The 26,275-nt window shown below is 46.4% G+C and overlaps 1 protein-coding gene across 1 annotated transcript in view; it reads right to left on the bottom strand.

Moving 5' to 3' along the window:
- The window catches only part of LOC144892222 (uncharacterized), a 53,520-nt gene that overhangs the window by 24,491 nt on the left and 2,754 nt on the right, over nt 1-26,275 (bottom strand). Inside the window, exon 2 of the mRNA XM_078777740.1 lies at nt 10,665-10,801. Within this exon, the coding sequence (XP_078633866.1) occupies nt 10,665-10,792 (128 nt within the window). The 5' untranslated portion in view covers nt 10,793-10,801. The remainder of the gene's footprint in view (nt 1-10,664; nt 10,802-26,275) is intronic.

The raw sequence follows: 26,275 nt of genomic DNA, 5'->3' as shown, positions 1-26,275 counted from the left end.
CGCCATAGCGCGACTTTCAAAATTCGAGTTTCGTAACACCAATCCAAATTTTGCTGTTATAATTTCGTCGAGCGCAGTAACCGCGGGACCGCGCTCCGGATCGATTTGGTCGAGCGCCGTACGCGCTCCGGCTCGATTTTCCCTCCCAAAATTTGGGCCTAACTAATTTAGTCCCGGGTCCGAATCTCACTCCTCGACACCAATTGTTACTCTACTAACACAATTGGTGTCCAAAATTTGGGCTAAATAAATTTAGTCCCAGGTTCGAATCCAACTCCTGACAACCAATTGTTACAGACACGACTTTGATGTTAAAGTGGGCCGAGCGGAATGGCCGTCGTGTCCGCACAAATTACCCGACTATACTCGACGTTGACGAAGTCGCGTTACGCTGGCTCAATAAGAAAAAGAAGACACCCGGCTGGGTTATAAAATGACGACACCAGGGATACGGTTCTCAAGACCTCCGGAGGAGATTATATTCGTTACGGAAGGTCAGATTACAGGGACGAGAGGTACAACATAGAAAGACAAGCACTTAGACACAATCTTATATTATTCCCAACAGACGACAGATAAACGGGACAAAGCTGACTCACACGGGGATTGATGGCTAGGAAAGGCAAGGTAGCGATGGCTCCAGGTTCTCCTGGGCTCAGGGCAGGATCGACCCGGTCCGGTCCAGAGATGCGGAAGGTTGCACAGCGCTCGAAGTGGCGTCTTTTCGTCTCAAGCTGGGGGCGCATCTCACGTCACATCCGGCGCGTGGCCGCGTATATCCGGCGGGGAGTGACACGCCCTCGGCTCGTTAGCTCCGCCTCGTGGAATCGGCACGTTGCTTCTCATTGGGTGCGTGCGGGGGGTTTACCAGGCTCCGCCCTTGACGAGGAGCTGACAAGGAGCCCCTTCGTGGTAACCCCGTGGAGCGCATGGTCTGGAGCGCATCGTCGATGGCGGCGAACCGAGCCGGTGGGAGGACGCACACTCCCCCCCGCGCAGCGCCGTGCCCCTCTGTTGTTGTAGACGGGGAAGAAGATGGGAGGAGGTATGGGAAAGGTCCTAAACTCACTACTGATGCCATATAATCACATTCTGGTGCAACGAAGAGTCATAATTAATGGAAACGAGGCCTTAACTGACATAGACTAAGAATAACTAGCAAGATGTCCGAAAGTTGTCTACGTGTGGTGCGGTGGACCTGGGCACGACATTTAATGGGGGAATAAGGGGAAGCTCGGCTCTACTGATTGTTGTTTACATGCAATGGGACTAGGGAATGGGGGATTAGGGAAAGTTGGGGAGTATTGGAGAAAATAGGGGAATATTTACAAGCGGATATGGAGGCCAAATTCCATATTCGCAACAATATCATAGGGTTCAAATGCAGAATGATTGCATGAACTTGGGAAAGAACTTTCAAGCCCTATGGGATAAATTGGGTGTTACAAGCGATGGAGTTTCAAAATTTAGCATGATTGAAGGAATTTTACAGTCTTATTTCAGGAGTTTTACGAAATTTATATTGCCAAGAGATTTGGGTACTATTACAAGAAAAATGATGAGATATTTTTCCCAAAGAACTTTAATATCTGCCATCCATTTTGGCGGTCTCACGAATGAAGGATGAGTTGCCTTTAGTGGTTGCAAAGAAAATTTGTGAAGACCAGGCAAAATGGAAAAATAGGTCAGATATGACCCTAGGACAGAACAGTGATTCGTCAATTGACATGAGGTATGAACCAGAGGTGACGACCGATGAGCTTCGATCTCAGTCAATAGATGGACCTGTCCTGACATCATTGGGGAAAGGGCTTATGCAAGGAGTCATCCAAAATGATTAATTTGATTTATTGATGAATATTGATAAATTAATTGAAATTGAATAATTGAATTGAACTGAATAAATTTAATTGAATAAATTTAACTGAATAAATTGAACTGAATAAATTGAATTGAATATATTGATTGTTTGATTGATGAAAATGCGGTCTCAAGAAAGAAGCTTTGATATCTTTGTGAGATATTATCAATGTGAAGACAACCTTGGAAAATTGAGCAAGGTGGTGAGTTTATATATAGATATATATGTGCGGTTACCATTGTGTGATTTCCCCTTCAACAGAGCGGACACCTGAGGATTCACCCATTTCATACTGACCCTCTGGCTCATCTGCAAATACTGATCTGTGAGATTGGATTGTGCAAAAGCCACAGGTGAGAGAGATTCTCTGGAAATCACCGTTTGAACAGGTGGAGAGATCCTTCCTGGAGGTACGAGTGAAGCTTTAGAGGAACAAACTACAACACATCCAACGCTACTTTGATAAAAAGCAGAATGGGAAATGGAGCCTGCAAGAATACACAAGGACAACCAGAGATTCCACAAAAAGGTACTTGTACACATCATATGTACGACCGTTATGGTGCCGAAGCTATAAGGCAGGTCGAGAATTGGTATTTGTGGACAAAGGGACATGATGAGGAGTTTCCAAGAGATGGTACATTTGAGCGAAGTCGATTGGAAAGATTGGAACAAAGATTGAAAGCCAGGAAGAGACAGAATCTAACGGTAGACTGGCTTGCATTCCATCTTTGGGATGGTGAATCCAGACAACGGGAACAGCAAGAACGGATAACGGATCTAGAACTTAAAATAAAAAGGATACAGGATACAGTGGAGGAGACAAATGCACAACTGCCCTCGAAATTAGGAATGAAAGTGACAGTTGTCCCATCTGATTTCCAGTTGTCTCCCCAAAAAGGATGGTACAGAGAATTTTTTCGTGTTTCAGAAGATAACGAGAGATTGCAGTGGCAACTCAGGGATGTAGAGATGCAGCCCAGCAATACAAGTGCACAGGTGCACAGACCAGGCAACGACAGAAACCGGTGTTTCAAGTGTGGACGGATGGGACATTGGAAAAGAGGATGTCCGTATACCAAAAGGAAGACAAGTTCATAGGGTAAACCAAGATCAAGGGTACCAGTGCTGACCGATACCTCAGACAACGATTAGGCCTTCATTGCGACAAATCCCAAATGACGATTGGCCTCAACAAATTAGATTACTGGACAAACATGAATAACTGTCGATGATTCTTGTGTCTGAAAAGTTTTCGGAGCAAGAATTATTCATTTTTTCTTTTGCTTGTAAGCAAATTGATAATTAATTGATCAAATGCCGAAATTGGATCTTTTATGTTGGGCACAAAATTTTAAATTTACAAAGTTTGGAACAATTGCTTTGCAATTTTTTGGCAAACCAAGTGACAAGAGTCACATGATGATCAGGTGGGAATTTCGGACTATTGTTCCGCACGATTGATAGGTCAGTGGTCGACTGACATACAAATGGGTGGGTAGTCAAATTTGGATAAATTATTATGGGAACTTAAAGGGTAATGTCAATGTGACATCATAGGGGTTTTCTAAGAATAAACTTTTTGGTCCATTTGTGTATTAGCGCTTATAAAATTGAAGGAAAAATTTTGAGAAATTGAAATAAAGTTGACACCCATCCGGATCTGTAAATAAGGGTTCCAACGCAAACAAATACGCATAATGCATGTGTGTGTGGGTATTTTGTGTGTCAATGTTAGTGTTTTTGTGTATCAATCTTACAAGATTGTTGACACCGACAGTGTGCCTTGTCTGAAAATAGATAGTTCCATGGGGATGGGATCGCATATCGAGAGAATTCGTAAAATAAAAAAAATAAAAAAATAAAAATAAAAAATAGAAATATAATTTGATGATGAAAATTATCACTTTTGTCAAGGGAGATAGAGAATAAAGATTTGATTTGCTGAGTTATGAGCAGCTATTCATTAATAGTAAAAATTGGGAGTAATCTTGGGATTCCATTGTGATCGAATTTATATGAGAATCAAAGCTATTTATGGATATGAGCTTCATAAAAATGTGGGAGTACAAAATTAGCCAAATTTTGGAGAGGTCTTACACTGACTTCCCAGAGTACTCTGCTCATGGATTTTTATATATATAAACTTGAATTTCATCAGCATATAAATTGTGCTGTATGTATGGATGTGTTTTAGGCATAGATGATATGGGAAAATAGTAAAGAAAATTTTGCTGGTTTGAACTATTGTGAGTTTTCAGTTCTGGAGTTCAAACAAAGTCACTGGTTAACAGATGAGAAAGGATAGTAAATAAATTATTCGATGCTGGGTAAATTAAGTACGATATTACTAAGACTTATGAGAGCTATTGTTCTTCCTTACAGCAGTGGAAAATTATTGGAAAAAATTAGATCCAACATAATGAATCTATAAAAGAATGTGATAGGGATAATATCCTCAATTTGTACTAATTATTTGATTGTGGGTAAAGGAATTAATTTATCGTAGTGGATTGTTAACAGCAGCCTGAAAATGTCCTGAGAGTGTGCATCCATGTAATCAGAAATCCCAGATTTGTTTTTACAAACAACATTTTGGTAGAGGTCTTGTGTGGACGAGCACTTCCTTGGTAGATAAAAAACGGTACTGCATGCTGGCAGCCACTTTTGCGGCCAGTTAGGCCAAACAAATTGAGAGGAAATTGTAGTTAAATACGTAAGTTACACATGGCTATTTGTAAAAAAGGAAATTTGTTGAGATGGGAAACATTTTTCGAAGGTTTATTAAAGTGTTATAATATGACATGTGGCAAGGCAAACTATTGGATGGGAAAATTAGATCTGGTTATAGAATAAATTTATTGACCCCTTGAAGTTAATTCCTCGAATCATTGTTTCACTGGCATTTTTTGTTCACATTGGAAATAGTTTGGTAGAGCCTTGGTTAAAACCTTTGGTTGCGGTATCTTGGAACGAATTGATAAACCATAGGAGATTGATAAGAATAGAAACAAATATGGACCCAAAATAGAAAGTTGGATTCATGCCTCTCATTGCAAGCAAGCACATGGGGCTAAGGTGGACGATCCCACAGAAAATGAGGCTGCACCTAGCAGCCCAGCAGAACATTCAGTGGCGGATAAATGATAGTCGTGATATACATTCATTTGAATTACATTTTAACACCCCTTGCATTGATAAACATTACAATTTCAACATTTAATATTCCTACTTGAATTAGGGAAGATAGTGACATTTATTTGCCTACATGACATACCATTATCTACTGATATTAGCGCAACATGAGGGATAATGTATCACAACTACACTCATGATTAGGGGATTTAGTTCGACCCCGGGAGATAGGGGGATCAGGGTAAGACAAATAATCTGATTTATGTTACATATTGTTGCGGATATGGGATTTGGCCTCCATCCATATCCGCTTGTAAATATTCCCCTATTTCCCCCAATACTCCCCAACTATCCCCAATCCCCCATTCCCTAGTCCCATTGTCTGTAAACAACACTCTGTAGAACCGACCTTCCCCTTTTTCCCCCATTAAATGTCGTGCCCAGGTCCACCGCATCTCACGTAGACAACTTTCGGACATCTTGCTAGTTATTCTTAGTCTATGTCAGTTAAGGACTCGTTTCCATTAATTCTGACTCTTCGTTGCACCAGGATGTGATTGTATGGCACCAGTAGTGAGTTTAGGACCTCCCCATACCTCCTCCCATCTTCCCCATGAAACAACAACAACAATAACTACAACAGCAGCGCGCGGGGAGTGTGCGTCCTCACTCCGGCTCGGTTAGCCGCCATTGCCCATGTGCGCCGACGGGGTTACCACGAAGGGGCTGACTGTCGGCCCCTCGTCAAGGGCGGAGCCCGGTAACCCCCCGCACCCAATAAGAAGCAACGGGCCGATTCCATCTGGGGCGGAGCTAACGAGCCGAGGGCGTGTCACTCCCCGCTGGATATAAGCAGCGACTTACCGGACGTGACGGAAGATGCGCCCGAGCTTGAAAAGAGAAGTCGCCACCTCCGAGCGCTGAGAGACCTCCCGCATCTCTGGACCGGACCGGGTCGATTCTGCCCCTGAGCCAAGGTGCACCTTGAGCCTCGACTACCTGCCCTTCCTTGCCATCAATCCCCGTGTGAGTCAGTCTTGTCCTGTTTATCTGTGGTCTGTCGGGGTTACTATAAGACCGTGATTAAGTGCCTACCTTCCTATGCTGTCTCTCTTGTCCTTGTAATCTAACGTTCCGAAATATTATAACCTCCTCCGGAGGTCTTGAGAACTGTACCCCTGGTGTCGTGTCATTTTAACCCAGCCGTTGTGTCCTTTCCTCAATTGATTTAGCATAGCGCGACTCGGCCAACGTTCGAGTATAATCGGGTAAACTGTGCAGACGCGGTCATACCAAACCGCTCGGTAAACCAACATCCACAACCGCGTCTGTAACAATATTAAGGGATTTTCTTTATTTACCTTTTAGGAAGCTTGTTAGTTTGGTATACAATGTTGAATGTCATTGACATATAATTATTTTATAGGTATGAACATATACAAGGGGTAGCTCACATGTTTTACAGATGGCTACAGGTGGGACAAGAGGGAGCAAGATACCACGATTATATAAAAGGGGGTGCCTTTGCATGGTTGGGAAACACATTTGGAGGGGTGGTAGCTAAGATACTCCAATATTTGTTTGTTGGTTTAGTAGTTATATTGGCAATTGTTTTAGTGGTGGCTTGCTTGAAAGCCTTAGTGACGGTGTGTTTGAATAAGGTAACCAACAACACGATGATAACGCATGAAGTGACAAATGAGGAAAGAAATGTGGAACCAGAAAAGGAAGACTTTTATGGCGACATAAATACTGAGATTAAAAGATTAAATCAAGTGATGTTGCAAATGAATACAGTAGAATTAAGATAATGGCATAACGACAATGTTATGAGTTGTGTCAATTACAATATCAGTGAACTCATATCACCACGAGTGACACACTGTTAGGAAGAAAAAAAAAGGGAAAAGAAAAAGTGGAGAGGAATTATGGTAATAATACATTATGCTTAATTTGTTGGTTTGGGAAAATTGTTGTTGGGAATTAGATATTCCCATTTGTGATTGTAATCATATACAATTTATTTTCTTAGAGTAGTGCTAAAATACCTGCATGAGTTAATTTTTGAACTATATTAACCTGAAAGCAATTGTGGATGCTATTCTTAGTTTAGTAATAAAATACATACCTGATTGAATATTATTTGTGTGACGCATATAAATGAATATAACTTTTTTGTGTTAAGGAAAAACAACAAATTGTTGAATGTGAAACTGTCGGAAGATATACATGATTATGCTGATTTCATGGTAAGATGTACCCTATCTGATTCAGTGTGTGTGGAAAGCAGATTCAGATGTGACTGAGCATAAGGATAAGACGAGATCACATTTGAAGGGGGTGCTAACGGAATTGGGAAGAAGTTCGAGAAAGAAAATTTGTGGCTAAAAAATGAAGTTAAACGTGGCATACACCCTCTTTCTCAAAGAATGATGAAGACATTCTCCCGTGTAACTTGGAGATGGATGCTTACCTTCACCAAGGAAATCTATGTGACCATTTGCCTGGATCACACTGCAACATATGAAAGAAAGGCGATCACTTACTCTTGTTCGAAGGCTTGGAACATTCATCACATCAGAAGTTGCAGGACAACGACACCTTACCTGCAACCTCTGTGAAATGCGGGGACATATGTTATTACTTCACCAACTTCCGGGGAGCCAGCATGGAGCTGCAAACCAATGGCTGTGCCTTTCCACAACAGCTGTGCACGATTCTGCGGGCCACTCCTGGTATGGACCATGGATGACCTGAACACCATGGTCCCAACATCATTGTGGATGCATCCGGCATCCCTGTTCCACATCTTGCTGGCCAATCAACGTCACACCAATACTTGCTGCCCACTCACAATGAGGGAGGAGGCAAGTCGACTACAACTGGGTGAAGGCCTTGTTCAGGAATTACTATGGTTTACAGCAAAAAGTGGCAAGAATGCTACATGGAGAGCAGGGTCAGTCTATGACTCCGCAATGTTACCACAACAGCGAAATCCTACACGAAGTAGTGCAGGTGCTATGAAGACATTAGGAGAAAATGTTTCATACCTGGATTCAAACACAAGTGATCAGCCCTTCCTTTCAAACAAAGTCAACATTTGTGTGGAGGCAAACGTTTTTGCCAGATGGTGCAGATGCTTTACAAAACTTGAAAATGAAGTGAAATTGTTGTATCTTGGTGATGGTGAAGTGTTGTTTTGAAAAGATATTTGTGATGCAAATGCAATAGATTGAACAATATGGAAGGAGTCAATGACCAACGAAATGTTTTGTGATTCTTGCAGGATGACGGTGTATGCCTAAGGGAATTTGATTACCAAAGTTATGGTTTGAATACTTGTATTGATATTTACTTGTAGATATTGATTATTTACTTATACTTGTAATGATGTTTACTTGCAGTGATTGATTATTTACTTATACTTGTATTGATGTATACTTGCAGTGATTGATTGTTTACTTATATTGATGTTTAGATTAATGGTTAATATAAACAAAAACAAAAAGATGAGGGAATTGTGGAAATGTAACTCATTGATTGGGACTGGTAACTCATTGATTGGGACTGGTAACGAAGCAGATAGACGATTTCGTAAATGAATGTCAGGAATGTGCACGAACATGGTAATCTCTTGTCCACCTGGTCACAGCCCCAGGCTGGAGCACCCCCCTATTGTTTGGTAAATGGAACTCGCAGCAGGAGGGGAGCGAGCTGGTGCCAGTGAGGCGACCGAGTAACGTTTGCGGAGAACGGATTAGGATTAGCGGAGGAAGGATTAATACTGCGGTGCCCATAAAAGAGTGAACATCTCCTTGACTCAGGAGCACTCATCCTCAGAAGCCCTGCCCGACGGAATGAACGCGTACCACGAGTACGGCGCTGCAGAGAAGACATCAGCCACGAAAGAGGGACTATGCGGATAGAGTTACCTGGTCCATTGAGTTAAACAGTAGTTATTTGGTATTGGAATGAAGTGAACAACCAGTTAATAAAGTTGTGATCTTTTGTAAACCTGTGACATCATTGGAGTCTTGAGTCTCACAAAACTTCCTCGACAGTACAATAAATCAAAATATTCTTGTCTCCAAACTTGATTTTTTTTTTCGTGTCAGAGGTTGTGCTCTTGAATGGTTTAAAGACTATCTTATTAATAGGCTCGAATTTAAAGCTCAAATTCTTTACCTTTTACTCGCAAATCTTAATCTATTAATACATTAAGCTACTATGGGCCTCGTCTTTGGAATAGCGTTGATGGAGCAGTGAAGGCACAGTCGTCTGTGGGTCCGTTTAAGTCCGCTTAAAAACCAAATTTGATATCGTATCATTGAAATAGTTTCTCACTCATTCATTATTCATTCTTGCAAGCATTCACCTTATTGTTATTTCATTATTTTTATCTTTGTTATTCACAGTATTCTTGACCATTTTTTTCTTAATTCTCTATTATTTGATATTTTTGGTCGAATTTATCACTGATATTGTTAGTCCATAGGCATATCAATACAAGCCTTGGTTTTTGAATATGCCTCCATTTTTACTTCTCCATGTTATGACCCTGCCCGTGCGACGTGGTCTGGACACCATCTTGGAAAAACGTTACACCTCTATCTCCCAACCACTCAATGGGAAAAGTTGGAACAAGGCTCGTTTTCAAGTACTCACCATGGAGAATAAGATATGATGATGATGACTTCATATTATTCACAGCCTTCATTATGACGTCATAATTCGACAAGTACAACGCATGATCTGATCAGTATGAAAAAAAAAATTCCTCTGCAACTGTTACTCCGATGGACACGAAATTTGTACCATAGGAGCGCCTCCTCCTGTGGAATATTGTAATGATAATTATGACGTCATCGCTCACGTGATAGAGGCGCCATCTTGGAAAATCGAAAAAAAATTGCACCTGCATATCTCTGAAACCACCCCATGGAAAAATTTCAACATGGCTCATTGTAAAGAACTCACCTTGGGGAATAAGATATGTTAATTATGATGTCATCGGTACCTTATTTATGACGTCATAATTCGACAAGTATAACGCATCATCCGATCAGTATTAATTTTTTTTTTCTCTGCAACTGTTGGTCTGATGTACACGAAATTGTCACCATAGAAGCTCCTCCTCCTCCTGCAGAATATTTTAATGATAATTATGATGTAATAGGTCATGTGGTACAGGTGCCATCTTGAAAAAACTGAAAAATGTTACACCTCTATATCTCCAAAACCGCTTCATGGAAAAAATTGAAATGTGGCTCATTGTAAAGAACTCCGCATGGGGAATAGGTGTTGTTAACGATTACGTCATTGGTGTCTCAATTATGATGTCATAATTTAATAGGGACAATGCTTAGTCTGATCAGTTTGAAATTTATTGAGCGATTATATTAGAGAATATAAATTTATGATGTAATTGCTCACTTGGTCTGGCAGCCATATTTGATCAAAGAAAAAAAAAAACGTTCAAAAACAGAAGAGTTGGCTTGCACCAAGTTGACTGCGCAGGGTAAGTATTCTAAGAATACCATCTAGTTTTTGATCGTATCCCTGCGAGTTTACCAAGTTCTGTAAGTATTACTTTATATATTTTGTTATATTGTCTTTATATTGGCAAATATGGGAATAAATGTTTTTTTGAAATTGAATCTGCACGTACAGCTCACGGCTTGGTTGATCCAAAGTCCTCTTGCGGATCCTGTTCTGTGGTGGATCAAAGTTTGGCTTCAACATCCAGGATGGTAGCGTCCTTTCTTTGGGTTTGTTTCTGATAGTTTCCTGATCCATGCTTGTAAGCTGGAAAATGATAAAGAATACTAACGTTACATTTCAGTTCACACAACATTCATCATCAGGTCAGTAGACTTCCTATGCAAGGATGGCATGGGCACTGCATATGTTTTGTTGTAACAAATCCTCAACCAAAAACTGCCAACATAAAGACTTATAAACCTATAAAGTTCCCAAGGTCTGCAAAAAATTATTTCACAACTCATGTCATAACACTTATGAAGCTCTAAGCCAACATCACTGAGCTACAAAACTAACCGACCCGTAACAGTCCGTTCAATTCTTATTTTCAGACATCCTATCTCAAAATTAGTTGAGCTCGGTACTTAGATTAAACATAAATCTACTGCATTTCACAGTGGGGAGGTCCACGGTTACTCAATATTTTCATAACTTTAAAGGATTCCACAAAGTATGCATAGCAGCATACCTACACGAGGACAAGGAAGGGCCTGGAGGGGTGGGTGGGACAACGTCTGTCAATCAGGCTGGTGGGAGCGTGCCCATGGAGACACAATTGGCCAAGGGCCAATCAAGCCCATGTGGGTATGGTCAACGGTGAAATATTATTGCTGCTCATTACGTATATTATCGTACGACTATTTAATGCAGTCTTCACCCATAAATGACAAGATATTTCACAGTTCAATGAAAATATAACTCTCCAGCATGCAAATACAATTTTAAAAGTATAGAAACAAGAAATAAAAAACTTTTTACGGCATGGCCAATAGGGCAAAGCCGTCTAGAAGTGTTTGTCCGTCCATATGTATGTATGTCCCCTCAAAAGTATACCAATCAGAGCTGAGGATCTGGTCACATGACAGGGGTGATGTGATGTCATTACAGTGGTAGGACAGCTGACTCCGCACACTGCCATTTTGATTCCAATGTTGTTCGGGCCGAACATATCGTCGAACCTGTCATATACCACAATCGCCATGCTCTACCTTTACGTTTTTCATTCAGTGTGAAACACAAACAACGTGATTGTTAAAATGATCATCAAATATCGAAAGCATAGACGTTACGGGTCTTCCAACAATACGGTACGTATAGGCCTTAGGCTTCATGCCTCGCCTTCAGGCCGCTTCGGCCAAATTAAGCCCGGGTCATATAGTAAATATAACCATAACACTTTAATCCCAATATCGTGAATGCAAAGTTAATGGATTGAAGTGGTGTATGGTTCATGAATCAATGATAAGCGGTGTATGGTACTAATAACCACGGAAGTAAGGAATTTGCCTCGTTTTTTTAAATAGTAATATCATTTTTGAAATGATGACAATGTAACAATAATATTATAATAAATCTAATCATAACAATAATCCCTTCATAGTGACTGCAAAGTTACTGGATGTTAAAATATATCATCCTCTATACTGTATATTAAAGTCGCTCAGTTTTGTGTCACGCTACGTCATTACGTATATGGTGTCATTACGCCGTACGACGGCGTACGCCAGCAGACTCCACCCACTGACATTTTAATTTATATGCCGAACGTCGAAGCGGTCGAACCCGTCATGTGTTTTAGTATATATACACACGAACAGCTGTACGTTGCAGTGAGTAGAGTACTAGGGCTACGCCGCTGTTAGACTTTTGGTCTTGTTTTAAATGTAAAAGGATGTAGGGATGATGTCACATACTGTTTGGTATACCATCCCTACATCCTTTTACTTTTTTTAATTTAATGTTTTTTTTACTTTAAGATAAGCGATGGAGTCCATCCCGTCATCAAATTAATGCAAACGGAGCACGAGGCTTGCTCTTGAAGGTGACACCGTGGGTACCCACTCCAGCACCAGGGCACATTCTTGCAGTCAAATCCAACTATTCCACGGAGTGAACTCAGGAGCAGGCTTCTATACCATGTCAAACATCCGAAACAACATAACATCAAAACATCGACCGCGGGGAAGTGGATCGAATTACCACGTTCAATCACAGTAACATATCGCAATGGACATAAAGGATCCACACGTCTAATTACCGAAAGGGACCAAAAGGATCCACACTAGGGTGGTGCTCAAAATAATTGTTTTAAAATATTTACTGGGACATGGCTTTATGTTGTTCCTTTTGTTCCAAAATGAAAAGACACCAAATATGAAAGCAATCCGATTTTATTTAGGGGTGCCACATCAGCCTTCAAACAAAAGGTGTCTACAAAACTTTTCTATATATGGATCGAAAGCAAAACCAGAAGTTTGTTTTATGAAAATCCACCCTCCACTCACTTTCTTTGTATTCTAGCAAACACAAGTTACAATAGCTGCACAAATAGCACTATATTGCTATGAAAACTCAAATTCAATGATAACAATCCAAATGTTCAGTTCATAAAATGAAGAGACACCATATCACATAATATTAAAAAACCCAAATATAATGAGAAATGTAACTCCTATTTCTGGGCCTGTTTCACCACTGTTGCCTTCTTGGCATCGGGGTACATCTTCCTGTGAGCAGCAACAACTTGGAGCAGAGCTTGCTTTTGCTCTTCATCCTTTGTAAGGAGCTTATTGTAGTCTTGTATCAATGCGACACCCCTTTCTGCCCTGTCGTTCACCACGACTAAGCCACTGGCGGCTTTCTTTGCTTCCTGAAAGCTGGTTTCTTGCTCCCATGAACCAGGATCCTTATCCATCCAATCAGTTGGGGTCCCTAGGATGCTGAAGAAATGCTTGGTGTGTTTTGTTCTGAGGCCAGCGATTGACAGGGCGGTTCCTCGTTTGATAGCTGGTCTCTTTGGAGAGGGGTTTTCACCGTCATTTTTCAATGCTTCAATCATATTGATCTTGCTTTCTTTGTCAATTCTGGTGTCAAAGAATGCAAGTGCCACTAGTACTGGGCTCATGTACCACGTGTGGCGGCCAAGTGCCTTCAAGGCTGCCTGAGCCATCTTCTGATTGATTTGTTCAAACTTTTCCAACTTCTTGAAGAGGTTAATGTCATTCAGGGGAGCCTCAATAGCTTGTGGAGCCCGAAACCAAGCCTGTACATACACAAGGCAGACAAAAATGCTGAAGGCTCAGAGTTCTCTCGCCTCTCGAAGTGTCAAGTGGAACTCTGACCGAAACATGAACACCTGTAGTGAATATAGTGCTTTTGCCATCCATCTGGCTCTGTGCATTGCTCCTGGAGCCATGATCCGGATTCCACGAGGTGGGATTCCTCCCATGTAGATGACAGTCAGTTCTAGGAGTTCACGATAATCATCTCGTGGCTGCTGATCTTTCAAACACACAAGAACGTTTTTGCTTCCAACACAGTGTCTACAGATCCCATTGAAGCCTTCCTCTCTGAGAATTGATCGTGAAGAAACTTCCTGTCCTCGGGGTTGGTGATTATGGCCTCCGAATCTGCATGCCTAAGATCAAACGTCTTCTCCAAGGAGGCCTTGAAGGATGCTTCCTTTTTCTCTTGGGTCGCACCACCCCGCTTTGCACCTTTTTGGAGGCTCCTCCATTCTTCATATAGCCTCTCCAAACGATGGATGCAGTGCTGCTTCATCGTTGTAGGTAGGTGAGCTTTTTCCCAGAACTTCACAACCTCTTCAATGGTGAGGGTTGCACTCTCCCAGGCAGTGCGATTCTCCTTCTTCAGGTGATGGAAAAACAGGACAAGAGATTGATGCACAGTCGGGAGCTTGGCACCTTTGATGGCATCTCCAGAAGTGGACCCAATGAGATACACATTATCCTGAGCCCGAGTTTTCAATGAAACACTGGTACTAGCACATGCCATATCTGCAAAATAAGCAAGAATGTGGGTAAAATCCTGTTAATTCTTACTCCACAGGGTCACTCTCTACAAAAGAGCCACAGTCAATAAGTTAGGCCTACATATTACACACTAAAAAAGCGTACCCCTGACCCCGGGAACCTGTACAAAACATGCATGAAAATTGCCCAGATAGTGATCATAGGAAGTCTCAAAACTGTATGTATAATATTGTTATGAATTTGGTAATGCAACATCTAGAGCTAGGTAGATCTGAATAGGTAGGTATTCGGCTGTCGTGACAGGGACTCTACATGTAATAAGTTCTTGATGTTTAGGCGGTTGTCGGGGTAAGATGTATGAGTGTGGATCTACCTGGAGATTCGAGTGTTAAATAGTGAGGGATTAAAGGTAACGCCCCTGTGAGTCTCACCTAGTAATCAAACCTTTGTCCTTTATGGCACTGCAAACCACATAAACATTAGTTAGGTCCTTAGCGCAACATTAAATAATCCCCTTTCCCTGACAAGGACTTCGTATTAAATTGACAGGAAACCAGGTCAAAAACGCCACCACGATTGGCCGCCACCGTGTACACCTCCAAAGGCCTACAAACCTGGCCGGCACGTGTTATGCCAGGACCGCAGGGTCGCGTAACGGGGGAGATGTCAGGAGTCGCGGGAGGCTTTGATTGGCTGAGGAGTGCGCAATGTGACGTCATCGGCCACCAATATAGGCGACGGTCGGACGCCATTTCAAGAGACACGGACACACACGTCGATGAGCGATCAAGTCGGAAGTTGAGTTGTTGAGTCTCTCTGAGCAGACGCGGGGAGTTGTTGAGTCTCTCTGAGCAGACGCGGGGAGTTGTTGAGTCTCTCTGAGCAGACGCGGGCAGTTGAGTTGCGTCGCAGTTCGCCAGTTGAGTTGAGTTCGTGGCAGGCACTGGCAGACGCAGGCAGGCACCAGAGAGTTGAGCGGTGGTGGAGAGTTGGAGAGGACACGCCATTCCAGTCGCAGTTCGAGTGCAATTCGGGTTGTAGGGAGTCGCAGGAGACACACGAGAGCACACCCAGTTGGCACTGAGCAGTTCGTTGGCACTTGGCTGCCAGCACTCCCGCGTCGTCGAGTCGAGTGGAGTTGAAAGGAGTCCTTCCTGTCCCTGGTCAAGTGGAGCCGCTGGCCTGCGTCGGACGCGTGGTGCTTGGAGCGAGGGGCCTCGTGGTGTGCGATCGGGCCGGAAGGAGCGGTGCTGGACACCAACAATACAAGACGACAAAGACAGATAAGCCCGATCTCCGCGTATATTTTGAACGACGGGACGTGTTATTTTCGTGATTAATCTCCCTCGTTTGTGTTTGCTGTCAGTCGTGTGGGGACGTCCCGATTTAGGTTTATTAGAGTTATTAGATTTACCGGCGGGCTTTTTCACTGGCTTTACTTTTCCTAATAAACCCTTATATTACTTTTTGTACATAATATCTGAACGCAGTTTTCCTGGGTGTTTGATTTTAATAGATAAGGTTGCGGAGCCTTCGCTGTGTCCCGCCATTCCGCGCGTTGGTGTTGAACTTGAGTCCGCCATTGAGTGTTCGCCTCGGGAGTTAAAGTCTCGCAAATCGGTCATCCGTAACTGTGGTGTTAATCACGGTTACGCGACAAGTGGTGTCAGGAGTGTAGGATTTGAACCCGTCGGACAAATTTTTTTTGTCCGCGGCGAGACATCGACACGGTCGGGCGTACATTGCGTCCGACGTTCGAACGCAAAATTTGTATAGGCGAGGCGGAGAAATTAATAATCAATTGGGCATACGGAGCGCGATATCGCGTCTTCGTCAAATTTAAATTGTGTTTTTGGTATTAAAATAAATACGCGCGCGGGAAACAATCTTCCGGAAAGCGGATGTCGGAAATTGACGAGATGGAAGTACGCAGCGAGGCCTCCGTCAGCGTCGGGAGTGAGCCGGAAATGGGGGATAAGGAGGATAGCGTTGGAACTTTCCCCGCCGCTGGGACGGCCCCGATAGATCTCCAGACCATAGTAAATTTAATAAATGCTCAGAGGGCCGATAGTGAGCGATTGGGAAAGCAAATGGGAGAAATGAAAAGTGGGATGGAAAGAAAAATGGAGTCCCAAGGGAAGGAATGTAGGGAAGGAATGAAGGGAATGAGTGATCGATTGGAGGAACAAATTGAAGGGATGGAAAATAAAATGGAGTCCCAGGGGAAGGAATGGAGGAATGAAATAAAGGAAAGGAATGAACAATTGGAAGGAAAAATTGGGGAAATGGCACAGCAGCTGGGGGAACGAATTGATGGCATAGAAGGGAGAGTGCAAAACCAAATTACGGACGGACTGGGGAAATTTGAGGGTAAAGTAGAAATTCAAATGGGGGCACAGGAGAAGCCAAAGGTGGCAAAAATTGAATCGGAACGGGGGGAAGCTAGATTGGGAACAGGAGAGAGTACGGCCCATGCAGATGTGCACGGGGCTCAGGAGCCGGGAATGGCAAAATTGGGAATTGCACAGGGAATGGCAATTGAAGTAAATGGGGAGACCGCAGGTCCACAGGTGGATGGGGAATGTCCACAGGTGGATGGGGAATGTCCACAGGTGGATGGGGAATGTGTACAGGTAGAGGGGGAATGCCTGCAGGTAAACGTGGAGAGTCCACAGGTGAGCGGGGAAGGAAATTTGGAATGTGAGAGTTGTAATGGGGAATGTTTCCCACATTCTGGCCTGGTTGTTTATCGGGACCGTGTGGATGTCACAACACCCCAACCGGGGGATGAATTTGGAATTGTGCAGCACCAGGGCGGTGGTGCGGAGCAAGAGGGGGTAGAGTTTTTGGGGGTCCGTGCAATAGAGCCGGACCGGGTATTTATTGAGGATGATTTGATCCAGCGGCTGGAGACCTGTGACAGTCCCATGGAGGTAGAGCTTGTTCAGGCCCAAAGGAGTCTGGGGGAAGAGGTGAGTTGGTCCGAGGAGGTGGTTGGAATGACCGAGGGGACGCTCACTGTACACTGCTATTTGGAAACAGAGGCTCCAAAATTGGACAACCAGTTGGGGGAGTGTGTTGGCTCCGGGCTGGATTTGGATCTTGGAGGATCGGGAGATAGAGCTTCTGGAGATTTGGTCCCTGTAGGGAATTTGGATCAACTGCAGGGAGGGGCAGAACAACCGGTGGTAGAGGTTGTTCCCTGCAGCTGCGGTTTGGCAGTGGGAATGAAAATTTGTAAAATAAAATTTAAAATAAAATTACAATGGGAACTTGATTTGGAGCAGCCATGGTGGGGATTGGTCCCCGGGCTGCGGGATTTGGACATGGAGAGGTCATGGGTGATGGCCTCGGGCAAAAGTTGCCCCTTTCAAAATTTGGGTATGCCGGCCAGCTGGGGGGCTGTGATGGCGAGATTTGGACGTGGGGTCCAGCCTTGGGTGTCGAGGTACGACCTGGGTCCCACGGGGGGTCTGGTGGAGTGTGGCGTCCCTTGTCCGTCGGGGCGCCGTCCGAGCTGGTGGCTCGGGCCGGCAGGGTCACCGGACCCTGGTGGGGGTTAAGACCTCCAGGGAGGTCCGAGGTGGTTTCTCAAGCCTGGGATGGCAAATATTGAGGACCACTGGGGGGAGGTGTTGTGGGTCGCGCTTTGGTGGTGGCACCGCAGATGGCCAGCTTGGGCCTGATGTAGTGATCACCCGGGCATGCGACCTGACACCCTCTCCCTGAGACTTTGGGACAACTGGCATGTGATGACCTGCCATGCCGTGTTGGTCGATGGACGCGGGTCAAACCGAATGGACAGGGATGGAGATAGCCTGCCGGACAACCATTGGGGCATCTGTGGAACGTGATGGTGTGAGTGACCTTCCACAGATGCTCCGTTGTGATTTATGGACTCTCGGGTTGGGAAGAGAGCCATGGGGATGTGAATCGGGAGATGTGTAACGCGCCGAGCATATGGGCCATGCTCGGCTGGCATGTGTATGGCAAAGCATCCTTCTTTGGTGAGGTGAGTGAAATGTGACAAATGGTTGGCATGGGTAATCTGTGGGTTAGATGGAAATTTAAGGGTGGATTGTGAAATGCCATGGTGGACACTGTATAGTGACGCCATTATTGATCCAGGTGTGTAGACCAAAGTGTTGGAGGCTGTGATGAAATTAATAGGGTAGCAAGACACAGCTTTCAACTGGTTGCGGGGGCAACTGTGCTGATATTTGGGACGCGGGATGATGGGGATGTAGTTGTGTAGCCTGAGGGTCAACGTGGTGCTGTGCGTGTCCGAGGTGTGTGGACCATGTCTTCTGGGTGGGTCTCCTGGTGGAGCATGGCTGTTGACTGGACCTTGGTGTGGTCAAGTGTGGGTGAGCACTGGGGGGCTGCAGTTCTGTAGTCGGACTGGGGGATGATGGGGAGGTGCAGGGGACGTGGCTGTAGGGATGCCACGCACTGCGACCGTGCCCCCCAGGGCCGAGGTTGTGTGTGCGGTAGTGTGTGTTGTGGCAGCAAGTGCTCACCACATTGGCCAGCTGGGGCTGCTGCAGCTGTGTTCCTCGCAGGGGGGCCGAAGGATGGATGGTGGGTCGCACCCTTATGGACACTCATGGGCCATGTTGGCGTTTTGACTGCTCACCTTGTCCCGGTGACCCTTGCACGGTAGAGGTGCAGAGCTGTCGTGGCCACAGGTAGTTGTGTAGTGATGATCACCGTTGGATGCGGAGCCACATACCTGCCAGTGTAGTGGGGACAAAAGAGAAATTTGGAAGTATTTGGTAGGCCCAATGTGAAATTTTGGGATTGTGAAGGGTGGATTGCACTTTGAACCTGACCAACCTGCAACTACCTGCACTTGAGGTGAGTGTTTTGAGGAGTACTGTCCCAGGCTTCAGGATTTGCTTTGGGAAATTGGGGACATGTAATTTGGAGTTGGGAGGTGAGAGCGAGTGATGACATGGCCGGTGAGGGGATGGAATGGGAGCCACAGTGTCTTGTGGGTGGCGTATGTTTTTGTATTGTGGTTAGGTGTTTTGATGTGGTCGTGAGAGTGGAACCTGGAGAGTGAGTGATGATTATTGGAGATAATGAGGGGCGATAATTGTGCTTTTTGGAAATGTGCTAATGGAAATGTGTAAGGATTCAATGATTCGAACTGTGAATGGGATTTCACATTGGCAGGCCATGGCAAGCCTTGTAACACCTTTTACACCATCTATGGAATTGTACTGAATTGTGCTGAGTTGTGTGGAGAATTGAATGGCAGCGGGGGAGGAAGTGTGTTTTGGGGTCTTGTGGGTGGGGAAGGTGTGTGTGTCCGCAGGTACAGAGCAAGCTCTGAGGAGCGATGCCTGCGGGCCCCCCTCTGCGGCAATTACCCCTGGCAGCCGGTGGTAACTGGAAATTGGAGCTCGTCGGTGGAGGGTCTGGTTGGGCGCCGCGGGGTGAGGAAGTCCCCCGGTGACCCGTGTTGCTGCGTGAAAGCAGGAGGCAAAGGAGCCTGGTGTGTGTGGAGACCCTCACCGGCGAGGTAACGGCGGAAAGGGGCTGTTGGGCTGTCACGGGGCCAAGAGGTAAAGGGGGGGGGGGGGGCAATGAATTTGTAAGTCGGTTGACTTGGTTTTGGGACTGCGGGCACCACAGCCTGATGCGCCCCCACCATCTTTTGTGCGGTACCTCCCCGCTGCCTAGTTGAGGAATGCACACACACGTGAATGACATCAATGCCATGGTCCTGCAGGGGGTGTATTGGGAATAAGTGCTTTGTTGATTTTTGAAATGCCTTGATGACCTATGGAATGAGAATGAGTGGTTAAGGGGTCTGTGTTGCATGAATGTGGGCGAAATCCACCGAGCCGTGTCACTCACCTGTAACATCTGGACAGGGCCCGTGGAAAATTTAGGGGGATGCATTGGGGATGGCCCCGCAGGTAAGGTTGTGTCTTGTGGCATCCACCGGGGGACGCGGTCTGTAGACCGGGGTATGTACAAAGGTTAGAGTTTTGAGTTTTGGAAAAATGGTTAAGTTTTGTGGTTAAGTTAGTGTTGTGTGTTGTTGTTTCCTCCCTCCACAGGAACAACGAAGAAGATGTACATACTTGCATGATGGTTAAGGGGTTCAGCATGTTAAGGAAGTGTAGGTAGGTAGTCCGACTCACTTCCCACAGCCCTTCCTGATTTATTTCGTAGGTTAATTAAGTGTGTGACAGTAAGTGTTAAGGCTGGAATGGTAGCCCTGCGGTGAACCTTGCAGGAGCTACGGTTCCAGGGGGGGGGCTGTGTTATGAATTTGGTAATGCAACATCTAGAGCTAGGTAGATCTGAATAGGTAGGTATTCGGCTGTCGTGACAGGGACTCTACATGTAATAAGTTCTTGATGTTTAGGCGGTTGTCGGGGTAAGATGTATGAGTGTGGATCTACCTGGAGATTCGAGTGTTAAATAGTGAGGGATTAAAGGTAACGCCCCTGTGAGTCTCACCTAGTAATCAAACCTTTGTCCTTTATGGCACTGCAAACCACATAAACATTAGTTAGGTCCTTAGCGCAACATTAAATAATCCCCTTTCCCTGACAAGGACTTCGTATTAAATTGACAGGAAACCAGGTCAAAAACGCCACCACGATTGGCCGCCACCGTGTACACCTCCAAAGGCCTACAAACCTGGCCGGCACGTGTTATGCCAGGACCGCAGGGTCGCGTAACGGGGGAGATGTCAGGAGTCGCGGGAGGCTTTGATTGGCTGAGGAGTGCGCAATGTGACGTCATCGGCCACCAATATAGGCGACGGTCGGACGCCATTTCAAGAGACACGGACACACACGTCGATGAGCGATCAAGTCGGAAGTTGAGTTGTTGAGTCTCTCTGAGCAGACGCGGGGAGTTGTTGAGTCTCTCTGAGCAGACGCGGGGAGTTGTTGAGTCTCTCTGAGCAGACGCGGGCAGTTGAGTTGCGTCGCAGTTCGCCAGTTGAGTTGAGTTCGTGGCAGGCACTGGCAGACGCAGGCAGGCACCAGAGAGTTGAGCGGTGGTGGAGAGTTGGAGAGGACACGCCATTCCAGTCGCAGTTCGAGTGCAATTCGGGTTGTAGGGAGTCGCAGGAGACACACGAGAGCACACCCAGTTGGCACTGAGCAGTTCGTTGGCACTTGGCTGCCAGCACTCCCGCGTCGTCGAGTCGAGTGGAGTTGAAAGGAGTCCTTCCTGTCCCTGGTCAAGTGGAGCCGCTGGCCTGCGTCGGACGCGTGGTGCTTGGAGCGAGGGGCCTCGTGGTGTGCGATCGGGCCGGAAGGAGCGGTGCTGGACACCAACAATACAAGACGACAAAGACAGATAAGCCCGATCTCCGCGTATATTTTGAACGACGGGACGTGTTATTTTCGTGATTAATCTCCCTCGTTTGTGTTTGCTGTCAGTCGTGTGGGGACGTCCCGATTTAGGTTTATTAGAGTTATTAGATTTACCGGCGGGCTTTTTCACTGGCTTTACTTTTCCTAATAAACCCTTATATTACTTTTTGTACATAATATCTGAACGCAGTTTTCCTGGGTGTTTGATTTTAATAGATAAGGTTGCGGAGCCTTCGCTGTGTCCCGCCATTCCGCGCGTTGGTGTTGAACTTGAGTCCGCCATTGAGTGTTCGCCTCGGGAGTTAAAGTCTCGCAAATCGGTCATCCGTAACTGTGGTGTTAATCACGGTTACGCGACAATATATTGTATATATATAATGTATATTGTGTATTTATGTATATTTATTATTTAATGTATATTTACTATATATTTATTTTTAATATTATATTTAATGTATATATATAATTATGTATTTATTTTGTGTATATACAGCCCAAAAAATGGGAATTCCTATTTTTGCATGGGGGAAAATTCATCACTGATGTGGCACCCCTAACTATTATTGGATTCCATTCAAATTTGGTGTGGTTTCCTTTGACACCAAAAGGAACAAAAATAGACCATGTCCCGGAGAAAATCTGCATTTTGCTTTTTTGAAGCCCACCCTAATCCACACGTTTAATCACCGAAATGGACCTAAAGGATCCACACGTTTAATCACCGAAATGGACCTAAAGGATCCACGTGTCTAATCATTGAAATGATCCACACGTGTAATCGCCTGAAGGATCCACACATCTAATCGCCTAAACCCTAAAGGATCCACACATCTAATCATCGAAAGGATCCACACTTCTAATCACTGAAAGGGACCTAAAGGATGCACACGTCTAATCACTGAAAGGGACCTAAAGGATGCACACGTCTAATCACAAAAGGACCTAAAGGATGCACACGTCTAATCACTGAAAGGATCCACACATCCAATCAGTGAAAGGATCCACACATCTAATCATCGAAAGGATCCACACTTCTAATCACTGAAAGGGACCTAAAGGATGCACACGTCTAATCAATGAAAGGAAATAAAGGATCCACATGTCTAATCATCGAAAGGATGCACACGTCTAATCACCGAAAGGGGCCTAAAGGATGCACATGTCTAATCAATGAAAGGGACCTAAAGGATGCACACGTCTAATCAATGAAAGGAACCTAAAGGATCCACATGTCTAATCATCGAAAGGATGCACACGTCTAATCACCGAAAGGGACCTAAAGGATGCACACGTCTAATCAATGAAAGGAACTAAAAGGATCCCTACGTCTAATCACCGAAAAGATCCACACATCTAATCACGAAAACTCCAAAAGGATCCACACGTCTAATCACCGAAAAGATCCACACATCCAATCACTAAAACTCTAAAAGGATCCACACGTCTGATCGCTGAAAATATCCACATGTGGCGGACACGAAAGCACTGACGTGGTGACATCACCCCGCACACCAAGTGGGGGTGGGCCACGCCCGGGAGAGAGGCGTGGCCTCACGATATACACGGGGCGCGCAGCCCTGAGCAGCTCAGTGCTGCAATTTGAGTACTTTGAATAATAGTGTAGCAGCATAGCAAACCTGTTGTGCATTTTGTGATACAAGCACCAAATTTGGTACACTAGTAGACTATCATATTATGACAAGATCTGGATATTGGGCCATCTCAGATTCAGAGATTTGATTTTTGCAAGATTTCGATTCGATTGGGATCGAAGAGAACACCTTCTTCGTCTTCTGTACAGTGAAGTTGCCAGCCCTGAATTCTCTGGCTACATCTGGGTGCTTCATTGGGAGTGCAACCGTGTCCCTCAGGTGAACAGGGACCCACCTGGCATAGTGTGTGTGGTCTAAGGCATGGAACCATGGGACCAGTTCCGTCAGGGCATCAAGGTACGTCGTGAATGAAGCCTGCCGCAGAGAACGCACGTAGACCAGTACCAACATCTCTAGTTCCAGCACAGTTGCCCAGTACTGAAAGTTGGGAATGTCTTCTCCTCTCTGGTGACACCAGTCTTCGAACTCAGGCAGGTCTTCTGCATCATCAGCATATGTCATACAGTGGCGTTCATACGCACGGTGTTGCAGGATGTGCAGTGCCGCTGCAGTGATTTGATGAGCTCTTCTTGTGCGGGTGACGTGGGCAGCTCGTAGGAAGGAGTCGGCCGTCCCTGGCGTTGCAATCTCAGCTTGCAAAATCTGCAAATCTTGCAAAAATCAAATCTCTGAATCTGAGATGGCCCAATATCCAGATCTTTTCATAATACGATAGTCTACTAGTGTGCCAAATTTGGTGCTTGTATCACAAAATGCACAATTCTTTTGAATATTTGGGCTAAGCCGCCCCACTATAAAGACTCTTTTGTATGAACCGCGTTGTCCGCTTGCTCCTTTCGTAAGCATTAGCGTGCGCAGCATCACGCTTCATTTGGTGACCTCGACGTTGGATCTGCCGTAGCGATCCTTCTGAACACGACGCCATTGCAATGGCAAACAACGCGATGTCGGTCAAACTTCCCCAGTTTTGGGAGGCCCAGGCCAAAGTTTGGTTCGTCCAAGCTGAAGCCCAGTTTCAGCTGTGGCGCATCACCAGCGACGACATGCGCTACTGCCACGTCGTCGCCTCCCTCGGGCCCGGCACGGCCGCTCGAGTTGTGTCCGTCCTTCGCCACCCACCGGACGGCCACAAGTACGAGGCGCTCAAGCGGCTGCTCCTAGCCACGTTCGGCCTCACGGAGGACGTATGGGCCGACCACCTCCTGGATCTCCCCGAGCTCGGCGACACGCGCCCGTCGGTCCGAATGGACCATATGCAGTCGCTGTTGGGCGACGAAGCCCCTGGTTCTCTATTCCGGGCGCTTTTCCGTCGCCAACTGCCAGCACAGGTACGCCTCGCGTTGGCCGGGACCGTGATAACGGAACCCCGAGCACTGGCCGCCGTGGCAGACAGGTACTTCGCGGCTTCGGACACGCGGGCGAGAGTCGGCGCGGCCGTCGCGGATCTCGAGGCTGATGCTGCTGCACACCTCGTGGCCGCCGCCACGCCCCGCCCATCACCGCGGAGAAAACCGCCACCGCGGGGAAAACCGCCGGCTCCACCAGCCTGGCGGAGCCATCCGCGTTCCTCCAGCTCCACCACCTGGTGCCGGTTCCACGCCAGGTTCGGCCACGAGGCTCGACAGTGTCATCCGCCGTGCTCCTTCGACAGGTCGGGAAACGCCCGGTCCGGCGCTCGATAGTGGCAATGAGCGCCGGCCGTTCGAACAGCCTACTGTTCATAACGGACACCTTATCCGGGTGCCGTTACCTGTGCGACACGGGAGAGCAGGTGAGTGTCGTTCCTGCCGATACGTCGGACAAGCACGCCGCGGGTGGTGGCCCCGCGCTGCTTGCCGCGAACGGGACGCCCATCCGTACGTACGGAAAACGCTGCCTCTCTCTGCGGTTCGGAGGGCAGGTTTTCCGATGGTCGTTCGTCACCGCCGACGTGCCCATGGCATTGCTTGGTGCAGACTTCCTGTGCGCAAATGGGCTCCTGGTCGACGTAAAGCACAGACGTCTTGTCCAGGCCGAGACGTTCAGCTCGCTCGCTTGTGCGCTGCCCAGCTCGTCGAGCAGCTCACCGAGCGGCTTGCCAAGCGGCTTGCCGAACGGTTCGGTTCCGGCCACGTTGATCTGTACGCTTCCGGCAGCGGACGAATTCACCCGCCTCCTCGCCAGCTTCCCGGCCCTCACGCGGCCCACCTTCTCGGCGGGGGCCGTCAAGCATGGGGTGGCCCATCACATCCCCACCGTCAGGCCACCGGTCTACGCTCGGGCATGCCGCCTCGAGCCGACGAAGCTGGCGGTAGCAAAAGCGGCGTTCGCTACCCTGAAGCGACTCGGCATCGTTCGGTGCTCGGAGAGTGCTTGGGCATCGCCGCTGCACATCGTGCCGAAGCCCGGCGGGGGATGGCGACTGTGCGGGGACTATCGCCGTCTCAATGACGCCACCACCCCCAACCGCTACCCCGTCCCCCACATTCAGGACTTTTCCGCCCGTTTGGCGGGCATGTCCTTCTTCTCGAAGGTGGACCTCATACGCGGCTACCATCAGGTCCCCGTCAGCCCGGAGGACATCCCGAAGACAGCGGTCATCACGCCGTTCGGACTCTTCGAATTCCTGCGGATGCCCTTCGGTTTGAAGAATGCGGCTCAGGCGTTCCAGCGGCTGATGGACAGAGTCCTCCGCGACTTGGATTTTGTATACGTCTACCTGGACGATATCCTCGTCGCCAGCGCGTCCCGCGAAGAGCACCTACACCACCTCCGCATGCTCTTCGAACGTCTGGGGCAGCATGGCCT

Source organism: Myxine glutinosa, chromosome 1 (genome assembly GCF_964187855.1).
Source record: "Myxine glutinosa chromosome 1, kmMyxGlut1.1, whole genome shotgun sequence".
NCBI classification, from domain to species: domain Eukaryota; kingdom Metazoa; phylum Chordata; class Myxini; order Myxiniformes; family Myxinidae; genus Myxine; species Myxine glutinosa.
Note: the sequence above shows the minus strand (reverse complement) of the source record. Positions and strands in the feature narration are given on the sequence as shown.